The sequence below is a fragment of the Mya arenaria genome, chromosome 15 (genome assembly GCF_026914265.1).
Source record: "Mya arenaria isolate MELC-2E11 chromosome 15, ASM2691426v1".
NCBI lineage: Eukaryota > Metazoa > Mollusca > Bivalvia > Myida > Myidae > Mya > Mya arenaria.
The window spans coordinates 46,678,123-46,692,109 of NC_069136.1; the positions used below are offsets into that span (position 1 = coordinate 46,678,123).

Below are 13,987 nucleotides of genomic sequence, written 5' to 3' on the forward strand. Positions count from 1 at the left end.
AGCCAAGCAGGAACTATTGTCAACCAACTAAATGCAAACTTTCAGAGTTTGAGCCTTTCATTGTTTATGCTAATGCATGTGCTTTCGGTAAGCATTAATAATAATAATAAGAAGAAGAAGAAGAAGAAGAAGAAGAAGAAGAAGAAGAAGAAGAAGAAGAAGAAGAAGAAGAAGAAGACGACGTTCGGGCACTTACACGTTTGGGAACCAGTAGGACCAGTACACTCAGCATCCGGAACACAGTAAGAATTACTTGAACATGCAGTTCCAACTGAAAAGACAGAGCAGAACCTTTTGCGAATTTCTTGGTGTAATATATTTCTTGTCTTGTAGAGTCGCTGCGTATCAATTGACCTTATCCATTATGTTTTACAAAATGATTTACAGAAAAGGAAAAATTGTTTCACCTAATTACCTTGAAAATGTGATAATATCTTGAAATACATTTAGGTCGATATCGATACAGTTGTATGCATTGTTTTGTATGTCAGTGATGGTTTTAATGTTTTCTGTTTGTCGGTGTCTCCCGTTTAGTGTCAGTCGGTCCTTGACCGTGTGCGTTATCGTACACTATTTGGCCTCTAGGCTTGTCCCAATTAGTGCATTATAAATTGCTTATGGAAATGATATATTTATCACTGTAAAAATAAAGGCTCTTAACATACTCGGCTTCACAGACAGCTTTTTGCACCATGTTTGAGATTAGTTGGTTACATTACAGGGCATATATGTATGCATTATTTGCTGATTCGCGCTTATAGCGTGCTTACACTATTGTAATACAGTTTAATTACTGTTGTCTGCTAATCGGGTTTTGGTGCTTAAATTTTTAATAAGGTAATGCATTTGAAGAAATAATTTTCTGCTTTGTTGTCTTTTGGGTCTTGCGAAATACATCAAGGGACAGGAAAGACTAACATTGTTTTATCAGAAGGCGAATCATTGTTATCCATCTGGTATTACATTCTGACATACAATACATAGATGATATTTGTAAAATCGTTGTTATTTCACGAGTGGCATAGAAAAATATATTAGTATCAACCCATCTCTCTTTTTTTCTAAATATCCCCTTTTTGAAATTTAAACAGTCTTTGCCAAGCCACTTTTTGCCTCCCGGAAAATAAACAGTTGATGCGTAGCTGTCCTTTTCAAGTTCCGGTTCGCGGATGAATATTTCTCGTAGGAGTTTTTATACAGTTACTTGTTTAATTGTTGTTTTTATTCCGAACAATTAATGAACATTTTTCAATGGACTTTTATAAATGCATCTATGTTCCAAAATATAACAGTTAATGCACGACTGTATTTTGAATTTAACTGGGCATGAATACATGATCAAATTACTACGCTGTCATTTACTGAATATTTGAATGCTTGAACGTGTAAGCAAGGCAATTGCGGATTATCATTGGATTAAGGACAGTCACTGTCAGAGGCCAGTCTGATTTGCTTGACCGGTTGTGTTCAAGATAAAGGGTGAAGACCACGTTAGGTTTTGACAAATTATGAGTAAGCTATCTGCCATTTACCGCAATCGAATACCAAATAACATAAAAAAGATAATTTACGCATTATACGTGAAAGGGTTTGCTTGTTTTACCTCTATTGTTATTATGATCATGATTTCCTCTTTTTAGGCACTTGTATAATACTACCTGTCCAGCTTCTCCAACTCTATTAGCTCCGCTAATGCTATTACCATTTTAAAAGTGTTTTTCTTTAAGTCAAGCTCTTTAAACACACAGTTTTCACTAAACAGATCGTTCCGATCTGGTTATTTTGATTGCCTCACGGCAGAATATGACGATTTCGGCCCGTTGGCATTTTATATAATAGCGGACAATAGGTAAACGAAAGTTGCAGATGGTGGCCCAAAAAACAGAGTACGTCGGTACACTTGAAATAGAGGCGGGGCGCATACGTCCCGTATCCCGAGCCCTCCGGGATACCCAAATATAAGTTATTATTCCTTATAGAACGACATTTTAAATCGATCACACATTCATTTGTTTTTTGGGCAAGGATCTTTAGCTGATCGTTCTCGAATTTCTCCATTCTGCATTCAGATTTTTATTATCCTACATAACTACATACATATATAAGAAGTTGTTAGTTATCCATTGAACAAGTCATTAATATATGCATGAATGTTTTCATTTGCTTTGACTCAGTTGGACTATATACCGACTAGCCTTACCGTTATAGTTTGAACAAATTTATTCATTTATTATCCCTAGTCTCTCAAGGTTGTAAAAGGGTTTTCACACAATCTGGGTAACATTTGACAGTAACATGATTCGCGTTTATACAGATTATATACCGGTCATCATGTTTGTTTACTGGATTTCTAATAATCAAAGGCTGGTCTTTCGGGTGAGCTGGTTGCTGCTGTGACCTTTAAGCACCTTGTCTAGTGGTCATTTTGCGCTTTGTTTGTTTGCCTTGAGGTGGCGTGGTCCTACTTTCTGTTTTGCGTTTTCTCGGCATAGATAATAATTACACAAGTACACACTTAAACTCATCACCTAAATACACTCTAAATATATAGATATTCAAAATAAATGATCTATTTTTAAATCAAAAATCGCTAGCTTTAAGATTCGCGAGAGTCTTGGGTACTTTCGGCTCCATGAATTATTATGGTCACTGAAATTGAACTTTCCTTCGATTGGCTCTTATATTTTGCGAATAAATACTGATGAAACAGCACAGACGCTTTGTTTGAACTTTATTGGTTGCTAAGTATTTAAAAAAGGTCATGAAATAGTTTTTCTATCATTTTTGATTTACGTTATGCCTATTTGAATAATGGTTGACACTGTTTTGTAAAAATTAAGCAGCTCGGCTATAATGGACTCACAATAACATTTTATAATGAAAAACTTATATTTTTATATTTCATTGTGTAGGTCAAATTGTTACGTACGTGTACAACTTTATGAGCAAGACAATACATAAGAATTCACGGTTATTCTTGGTAGTTCTGCTCTTTACTTCGCACAATGGTAAGTAATACACTTATTGACATTTATTTCAAATATTCTGGTAAGTTTTTAAGTCAGAATGGTAATAGAAATAAAACGAAAACATCACTTAACATTTGAGCTCTTTTTCGTAATGCTACATTGCAACAAAGTGTTCTCACTTAACCAGTAAGTGCCATCGATGAAGAGTAATGAGTACAAGGAGTAAAAGGAAGGTGATACACTGAAAGGAATGATACATAGAATTAATTTGATGCCTAAAAAGGACATAAAATGAGTGTTGATTGTATTTCTTTTTCAGAAAAGCGCCAAATATTCTAGGTGGAGTAAACAGTATTTTAACAATGACGTCGTTGAATATGTGTCCAAGCTCTCTGTGCGCTGACGTTTGATATGGAAATGGGAGAGGGTTATTGTTAATTGTTTAATTTTGGAATATACAGATATATGCATTAATCCTCTGAAAACATTATATTGCATAGATTTTGTCCAGATTGACCATGGCCTTCTGAATATTTTGTCAATAAATCTTAAAAGTCTATCATCGAAAACATACCACTCCTTCAACCAGGTGAAACCAGGTACCTTTTACATGTTTAAAATTGCATTTTGCCATTTATCACTAATTAAAAATAATTCTTACATTCATTTTGTATCCTATTAAGCTTCCTCTTCTCTTGCAAAATATAAGTAAGCAAATATTTATAGTTGGAAACGCGAGTCTATCTTGTTCAATAACGCCAATTTTAAGATATTGTCAAAATTTTGTGCGTGTTGGCGAAGTTCAGTACAATACATCAAGGCCTTTTTTAATCTATATCCCGCTGCATTATTATATGAATTTTAATACCGATTTAATTGTCATATTGTACGACTTTGTGCTGGCATGTAACTCGAGACATTCATCAAATTATCAGTTTATCCTGCTCAGACACTCCAACAAAAGTGCATGGTATCGAACACATAAACTGATGTTAATCAAATACGCTATAATGGTCTTATTAAGGCTGTATTTAAATACCAACACGACAAACCTAACAAATACAAGTAATATATCAAACAGAAATCCTATGGTAATCAAATTATGCAGAAAGTCACGAATTAATCATAATGCTAATAGGTGAAATTTAATGTTAATCATGATTATCTCCACGTTATATCAGTATCGAGTATGACTTCCGTTATTGGCAACAACTGCATCAAGTCTACGCCTCTTAGACCTACACAACTTGCGCACAAGGTTCATGGGAATGCGGTCCCACTCCTCAAGAGGAGCAATTGTCGATTCCTGACCGCTGCTTGGCTGCTGTGGACGCTGGCGTAAACGACTTTCTAGGACATCTCACATGTATTCTATTGGGTTCCAGTCAGGCGAAACAGAGGGCCACGGAAGAGTTTCTACGCCGTTAACGTGTAGAAAGTTCACGGTAAGTCGTGCTGTATGAGGACGTGCGTTGTCTTGCAGAAAAAAAAATGACCAAGGGCGTTGACGCACGACGGCACGACTATTTGTTCTAATATATCTAAGTGCAGTAATGGTCCATTGAACGAAACAGAGGTTAGATTTGAATGAGGGATCAATTACCACCAAAACCATCACATCAACGCCATCGAAACGGTTATTTGCAATATGCAGTTACGTGCGTTGCGTTCATGACGCCGCCTGTATACATGCAGTCTCCCGTCAGCATCAGATATATAAAACCGTGGTTCATCACAAAATATCACGAAACGCCATCGGTGAGCACGAAAGTCGACCTCCTACTGACGTCGAGCATTACGGTGACGCTCAGTGATAATCATGCCGCGATACGGTATTCTGCAGCGTATGCTTAGCTCTAGAATCCGATTTCGCACTGTGTTGCTGTTGATAGTTCTGCTTCTATTGCATAAATAAGGTTCGATGTTAAACGGGTTGCAACAGACCTATCGCGGAATTTACTTGTACGTATGTAATTGTCCTGACGTGCTGACCTCACGCGTGGCGCACCCGCTTTTGGCCTGTCTGACACACTCCCTGTTTGATTTAACAGCTGTACTAAGCGTGATATTGTTAAACGAAACATATTAAAAAGTCTAGCGATGGTATCTTGTATACGTCTACACTGCTACTACCACATGACTATGTCTAGGCATCGCAAATTATTGAAAGAGGCACAACTTTTGTCCAACATTCGTTTTGTAAGTCAATGTTTGGGTATACACGTGATATTTTAGTGCTCAAAAACTGCATGGTACAGTTGCAAAGAAGCACATACAAAGCGTGCGCTGAGTACAAATGGCTCCTTTGATGTGTACTGGAGCGTAAATTTATTATGTCCGCGAACCAGAGAGACTTGAAATAAATACATCCATTGGAAATATGATGATAATTTTGAGTTTGCAAAAAATATGTGAACATTTTCTATTTAGCGTTTTTTTACATCAGTTGACTTCAGTGGAAACTTCAATGGCAATCGCAATGGCAATAGACTTAACGATTGGAGGTTTAACGATTTTGGAGGCCTGACAGACACTCAACGCGTAGCACACATCAACACTGAAAACAAAAGCTGGACATACATTGAATACGCTGTGTTTTACGACCGCTCTAATATAATAATTCATCTCATTTACCAACTCATTGAATGATGTATTTGAAATGTGGCACTGATCTCGGAAGGGAACGTAATCGTAGTATTAAGCAATATTAATACCTCGATGCTAGGATCAGTTCATGTAAGCCTGACCATTTTAAAACGAATTTTCACAGAATTCCGAAATATTATTTGATTACAATGGAAAAAATATGCATATTATATCATATCAACGGTTCGATCTCAGCAAGGGGGACCACCCATTTACGAACAAAACATCGTCTAAGTGGTAACTTCCTTTTGTGTATGTGCCCAACAATATACTAAAGGAGTATATATAAAGACATTAGTGCCCGAAAATGCTTTCCCTGAACAATATGGCTCAGCAAAATATACAAAATAGCCTCGATTGAACACATATCAACACAATAGTTATGATGACAATTAAATTAATCAGAAACAATTTTCTGTGAAGTTATATATCAATCATATAGCAATTATCACAAAAGTATAAACATATAACACAGTCACTATAAAGGGATATGCATTTTGTTTAATGCAATAATCACAAAGAAATACAAGAATATAAACAGATAACATTTTTGTTTGTGAAGGGGTTTATGTTTTTAAATAGCAATTTACACAAATGTACATCAAAATAAAACAATATTGGTATTGGGCCACAGTCTGCTTTTCTTTGTCTTTAATATTCTTTCCATTGTTCTAAATTCATTACAAACTAATGATAGCCTATTTCTTAGTACGGCGGCAACAACAGCAGACACACAGACCACTTGTTCCAATAAAAACAATTCCTCCGAAAGAACTCCCAATAATTATAAGTTTCCAGTCTGAAATATACGATACAAAACAGTAAGCAGTATGAAAGAATAACCAATGTAAATTTCTTTGTTATGTTTAGTTGTTTAGCAGTAAATATGTAGAAAAGGCTGTAATAAACTAATCTTAAACGTGTTTACTAATGCTGAGTGCAAGTCGGAATATTGGCTGACCGGTTCAATCTCACTCGCGCATTGTGTAAAGAAACTGAAAAATATTGACATTTTCATCCTCCTTGTTTAATTTGTTGTTGTTGTTGTTGTATTTATAGTTGTGGTTGTGGGGGTTGTAGTATTGGTAATGGTGGTGGTGGTGATTGCTGTGGTGTAATTGATTATGTTTTCAAACGGAGTGCTATAAAATTTGACATTTATGTTTAAAAAGCCTCTTAAATAATTATAATTGTAATTAAAAATTGAATAGCATGCTGGAAAAAGTCCATACCTTTCTTTTGACAAATTTTGTCCCCTTTATAGTCGTTGGCACATTTACATTTCCCACCGCTACATTCCGCATGTTCAATGCACTGACTGATGTCATTACACTCTGCTCCAACTTAAAAAAGGATGCATCAGTTGATATGTGTCGACGATTATGGGTAGACGATAAACAACGTGCAAGCTAGCAAAAGTGTACTTTTTCAATCATTTTGTAGTGGCTTATGCTCATGTAAGACTCTCACTTTAACCTTTTATATTTACACCTCAACTTCCATTTCTTAAATGAACTGCATTTCGGCAATTGCGTTTTTCAATCGATGAACGCAACATCTTCGGATATGTTCGGATCCCAATTCATCGCATAACAATATACATGAAAACTATTAATCTTTTTATTGTTTATATTGTGTCAGCAGGTCCCGTAAAATATAAATCAACATATAAGTGTTAATTAATTATATTCAAAATGTCATAAATTGCCATATGTGTTTAAATTTTACGTTTAAAAGTGATTTCAAGTGGTTGATCTTTTCCCGCGTTATTGTGACGTCGTTTGAAAACTTGTTTCCGGTTACAGTCGGGTCGTTCTTTTTACAGAAAGGGTAAAAAAGGATTACTGAAATGTTTTCTAAAATGAAATGAAGTATTTTTAACAATTCTTAAATGAAATAATGAACTATTGGTGTAAATATAAGGAATGAATTGAGGGATTGATGTCATTATCGGAGATATGAACGCAATTGGGCTGGTCAAAGAACGCGTGGAGACCTTTGGACATCAACCCCGCCATTCATTCCTTAAATAAGACCTAAATATGAGAAAAGGGCGACTGTTGGGTGATCGCATTGTGTATATTGCGACTAGTCGTAGAGGTTCCATACAGGTCCGCGACCCTAAATATTCGAGGTATTAGATAATGACAGGTCCGCGACCTTAAACATTCGAGGCAAGGTATTCGATATTGTCAGGTCCGCGACCCTAAGCATTCGAGGCAAGGTATTCGATAATGTCAGGTCCGCGACCATAAGAATTCGAGGCAAGGTATTCGATAATGTCAGGTCCGCGACCCTAAACATCCGAGGCAAGGTATTCGATAATGTCAGGTCCGCGACCATAAGCATTCGAGGCAAGGTATTCGATAATATCAGGTCCACGACCCTAAGCATTCGAGGCAAGGTATTCGATAATGTCAGGTCCGCGACCCTAAGCTTTCGAGGCAAGGTATTCGATAATGTCAGGTTGTTTTAAGTGGAAAAACTTTTGTGATCGTAAATAAAACATAACTATGGTACCATGACCACCAAATTTGGACTTCGAAGTAACTCCTCAAAAGTCTTACCAAAGGTTATTACTGAATATGTTTTTATATATGTGCTGTTTGTGAGTGTTATGTTAATATTAGGTTTGCGTTTCTCGTTAAGTAGCTGTATAAACTCTGTCGAACCACCTGATTTGCCGTTTTGTATCAATGATAATCCGTCGTTGATATTAAAACAAATTTAGCCAATCATCGTATGGATTAAGATATGATTTATATAAAAAAAATCACCAGTCTGTTTACAATGTATGTAAGTATACACCTAAAAACATGAAAATCCATTGAGTATGAAAAGTAGTTCGGCGGTCGTTTTTCTTGAATAGTGTTAGCCTTAAAATATTGTCTACATTATTTGGTTTCGGCTACTAAGCTTGTCCCTGTCGAATGTATTGATACTCGTTTGTCTAGCTGTGTAATATTCATAATCTAAACATTTCAATGCGAGTATTTATTACTTACCATAACCATGGCATGTCTTGTTGTCAGAAGAAGACATGTACTTGTCCATGCAGACACATGTCCCTGCTCTACACTCACTGTGTACCGTGCAATCACTGGAATCCTCACACTCAGCTCCTACTATAATGAGATAAGGTTATTATATTATGTTCGTATACACATGTTTATACAGTAAATAGCAAATTAATGCCTTATCATTATAATTGGACAGGGTATGACTGTCTATTCCTATTAAATAGCTTGTATATTGAAAAATCTAGCCACATTAACCAAACCAATAATTGCAAGACATGGACGTATTGATATGCATTAAACGAATCCAATGAACATATGATGCTAGACAGCCAGGCGATATATCCATATACTACTAATTATGTTTTATTTAAGTTCAAAGACGACTGTTCAACCGGTTGAAACCCATATATGCATGTTTGCTGACAAAGGATACAGTTAAACCGGTCGAACCCGTTTACTGCATTCGCTGCCATATGCAACAAGTAAACCGGTTTATACCCTTCAACCAGATATTCTCATGTATGTTTGCTGTCAAAGTCAAACCGGTTTTAACCCTTTAATGTATTTGCTGTCATTGCCGACTGTTGAACCGGTTTAAACCCTTCCACCAGAGATCTTCATTTATGTTCGCTGTGATAGGCGAATGTTAGACCAGTATAATACACATGTTACTATAAATAGTAACATTTTACTATAGAATTTCGTTCCTGCAATAATGATTATCGTCTCCGCCAGTGAGATTATCACGGCACGTCAGGGCGATTATGGCATAATTGCCTGACGAAAACAAAAACGTGCACAGTGACGTCATTTTCACGAAAATAAATATGGCCGCCGCATACTTGTTAGGCTAACATATCAACATTATTAAAAGCTTTAAAGGGATTAAAATGGAACTAGAGGTGCAATAATAGTGAAATTAGTTTTACCAATAATGACACTTTCCGTGTTTCGGTAATAAGTACTACCCGAAACCGTACCGGATATTTACATTCGATATTGGTCATAAAGCAGTGAGACAAGGAATTGTTTTGTTGAAACGTTTTGTTGTTCTTTATTCGCTGAGAAATGTTAATTATTTCAACGACATGGCTAGGGTCATTCAAGCCGAGATTCTTATAAAAATGCTCCTAGGCTTGATCGACCCTAGCCGTGCTAACCTATTGAAATGAACATCACAATCAGCCGATGTAAAACAGGAAATATTTGAATAATGGAAAAATTGCTGGCTTATTCTAAAAACACGTACCAAAAGGTATGCTATTTTCATTTCCAGTCACTCGTTATTGTTCGCAGCTAATGCCATTCAAAACCATTTTGTTATATCTCATTTTAACGACTTTCAAACTACATGCTATATGACATATCCCTCAGTATTCCACAAAATCACGTTTTTAAATCCAATTAAAATCATTGACAAATGACAAAACATAATTATGTATTATTCGGGGCAATTATTCCTTCCACTAGGGCAATTATCAACCAAAAGCCATGGTGAACCATGTATTATTCTATAATTAAACCATCTTTATGTGTTCGATAATATTGGCAAATGTTTATTCTGTTTAACCCTCCAATATGAAAATTTCATATGTTCGCTGACTGTTGCGATATGGTCAGTCACTCAATAGTAAGAGATAAAAACAAATTGAAAACACATGAAAAAAACAACAAAGAAAAAGGTAGAAACTGCTTGGAAAAGCCTTAACAGCGATCTCGTTAAAAGGCACAATGATGAAGGCAAAATAAACACCACAAAGAGAGACACATAACGCTACAAGAAAATACCCAAAAAACCATTTTCTGTAAATGTTGGGGTAATCGCGTCGGCACGATCAGTGAAATTTAGGTAAGATCTCTCCGGCAGTTTAAACTGACATTCGAGCGATTAACGTCAACTTTATTGAAATTGATGTTGCCTTTGCTTAATACATTGTATATAGATATGGTGCTTGTTCGTTTGTGCTTTGCTTGTAGTTGATTTCGATCACTGGAAGTTTAAGTGTATTAGACCTGCAAATGTTTACATGTGCAGTGTCTACTTAGTATCAAATACAGTTACGAACTAACCGTCTCCTGAACATTGGGAATTATTCTTGTACATGGAATATTTATTCCGGCACTTGCAGACCGTGTCATTTCCAACCACCCACTTGCACTCCGCGTTGGCAATGCAAACATTTTCCATTGAGCTGTTACATTCTTTGTCCACTGGAACGTAAAGGATCGGATGTTGATGAACAATAAGTGCATTTTTAAAATAGTCATTGTGATGTAAGCAATCACTTGGAACAATAAGCTGAATCAACGTTTCTTATTGGATACACCAATCATAGATCTTTAAAAAAAGAAAAAAATACAGATTGCCAAAAGATAAGGATTCCAATTTATTTATACAGATTTATATATAGACATGCAATAGTTGTTTAGGTAAGTTCTTAAATCTATATACAGACATCATTGTGGTCTAACGTATGATTTATTTATACCTTTTACTCTGCATTCGGTATCATTAAAGCTGGTAACCAAGGAATTCCAACACTGGCACGTTTGGGAACCTGTAGAACCAGTGCATGAAGCATCGGGGACACAGTCGGCATTCGTTGTACAATCAGTTCCAACTGCAAAATCAAGTATACTTAAAACCCAACATAGCTGGAACGTTGAACACCATTAATTGTTTCAGTGCATGTACAAACAACGCAGTTTTACACTTCCAAAACGTGCTAGATGCTTCTATATTCAACATCACGAACATTTTTATGCATTTATCTTTGATGAGTTAACAAACATATTTCCAATAGACAGAAATATGTGCTTAAACTAAAACCATATCAGAAATAAATCGTAAACCGGTTAAGGGTCATGGTATCATTGGTTTTGTAATCCCCCTTGCGTTCCGTGTACTTTGTATTCAATGTCTACCGGAATCCTGCGTAATAAATTATATTGAACTATTAGTAATTAGGGAGTCTGCATGCCGAAAATTGACACATTTTTAGTTCCTGCATACCGCTTACAACTATATTCAGTCCTTAGCTGGTCTTAAAACGTACCGGTTTACTGCGTACTAAAAGCTGAGATAATTTTTTAAATTTGCTTTGTCTATCCTTGAAAAACTAATAATATTATATCTGCGCATTTTATTATCAGGGTTTGTGTCTATGAATGCAGAATGTCTGGTCATATAATTATTTTAGTTCTGCTTTTTTCAATGGAATGCATTCATCTACTCGTTGATTAACATTTGGTGTTAAACCATAGCTGTCACGTTTCTTTTGATCGTGTATGGTACAATTAGAAGGAATGTATTATTCAGCATATAACGTGAGCCTCTTTTGATATTACATATTTCGCAATTTACAGTGAACATTATGAAAAGAAATGCCTCATTTAGCACAATCTCATGTACAAAATACAAATTGAAATAAAACAACTATCAGTTTATGTTTAAAATAGATTTTTTTATCTATTTAAACATGTACACCTATACTAGAATCCATACTACTTATCAATAAACTATGACTGTCTGTAACGTTTAATTGATCTTCACCACGAAGACGATATTGCTCATTAATAAGATTTCATGAGTAAGTTCATCCGCAAAAGCTACCTTTGACAGTAGAAAACAAAATTTAATCACGGACACATACTAATGATGAAGACAAAGTTTTGTAGTTCAGTAAACACTATTAGCCAACGTCCGTTATGCTCGCTGTAGTTTTGCGCATTATTCTAAATAAAAGCATCAGTGAGTGTTTACCTTTGGCAAAACATTGCTCGTCCATGTGCGTGTACCCTTCATTGCACGTGCACCGAGTCTCACACTGACCATTGAGGATGATACATGTCGCATCGGAGTCCACAAAATCTGTAACGTGTACGTATATGACGGTAAATACAAATTCAGTGATAGTACTTCAAACGTACTCTTATAACACAAATTAAAATGGTACGTATATTTGCATTGCTTTTTAGAGGCTAAGGTGTAAGGGTAAGGACAAAACATCTTAATGAAATAAAATAAATAAAGACGATAACTATTAAATGTATTACCTTTTTGAAAAGACACTTACGTCGTATCTGAAGACTTTGTTATATTATTTATTAACTATAGGGATGATAGATAAAGAATGCTATGTAGTTTACGACGCAAGCTAACTACAGACTGCTGATAAGCCTGGCCACTCGCAGGTAGCCGATATCATATTACAACAAACTTAAACTCTGATTTAAATTATTGATGAATTGGAAAATGATACCCGTGAAATATATATATAAATATAAATATATATATTAAAGGCGGTAATCTCATCATTTATTAAATATTTAAGATGTGCTGATACATATTTGGTCAGCGTTTGTTTTGTGGCGTTTCGCGCCTTTTTTAAGTGTCAGTTAGGCCTTAACACATTACCTCGTAATAGGGTCTTTGTTTAAATTATGTTGTTATGATTAACAACATAAATAAGAGGCATTTCATTTGTCATTAAAATCCTGTCTTACCTGCTACAGCAGCTGTCATTAGACAGAGAAGTACAATACACCACAGGAACTGAAGCGCGAAAAAAATATGTATCAAAAAATATTACCATGCCTCTTCTTTTTATATATCAAGCTAACTTACATACGAAATGTGTAAAATATTAATCAAGATTATGGCTAACCTCACCTTAAACGCATCATATCTAATATGTATGTGTTTAGAAATTCTAAAAACATAGTAACAGTTTAATATGCATGTACATTTATGTATCTGAGATAAATAAATCAAATAATAGGAAATTTCAAACATGTCAATTTGTAATCATTTATGTACATGTATTTTCATAAATTACTGTATAGGAATACAAATATTTAATGTACCTTCATATCCATCTTTTTCCTAACGCGATTTCCAATTGAATATAGATGTTTCCACTTATTTGCCAATGCTTCCTTTAAAAAAAAAACAAATCATGATTTCTTTATAACCATAACTTCCACTTATTTTCCAATGCTTCCTTTTTAAAAAAACAAATCATGATTTATTTATAACCATTAACTCAGATCTATTTTTGACACCTACACCAACAAACACTCACCCAATATAATACGTGCAATTTCGGTGTTATGCAGTATCAAATTACATACAGTATGCTTCTGCGGGATGTAATGGATGCTTCTAAACATACGGTACAGTCATAACTTTGCAATAATAAGCTATAATAAATTACCTTCTTAACAAACTTAACAATATTCATACCGATGACAGATAAAACTCGTCTACAATTGCAAAAGGTTGATTGTCCCATATTAATACATAGGGTTATAAAAGCATTTGGAATATTTTATTTGAATTATTTTTACCAC

The 13,987-nt window shown here is 35.2% G+C and overlaps 1 protein-coding gene across 2 annotated transcripts; it reads right to left on the reverse strand.

Moving 5' to 3' along the window:
* Positions 1–6,096: 6,096 nt before the first annotated feature.
* Positions 6,097–13,692, reverse strand: LOC128219620 (prion-like-(Q/N-rich) domain-bearing protein 25). 2 transcript variants are annotated; one of them, XM_052927495.1, is made up of 8 exons: positions 13,502–13,689; positions 13,142–13,190; positions 12,399–12,506; positions 11,125–11,256; positions 10,706–10,846; positions 8,621–8,740; positions 6,848–6,958; positions 6,097–6,414 (listed from the first exon to the last, which is right to left on the reverse strand). In XM_052927495.1, the coding sequence occupies exons 1-8, from the start codon at positions 13,511–13,513 to the stop codon at positions 6,314–6,316; spliced, it is 774 nt and encodes a 257-aa protein (XP_052783455.1). In that variant the 5' UTR covers positions 13,514–13,689; the 3' UTR covers positions 6,097–6,313. The 2 variants fall into 2 exon arrangements, with proteins under 2 accessions (XP_052783455.1, XP_052783458.1); XM_052927498.1 differs by lacking the exon at positions 10,706–10,846 and having other exon boundaries at positions 13,502–13,692.
* Between the last annotated feature and the right edge of the window lie 295 nt (positions 13,693–13,987).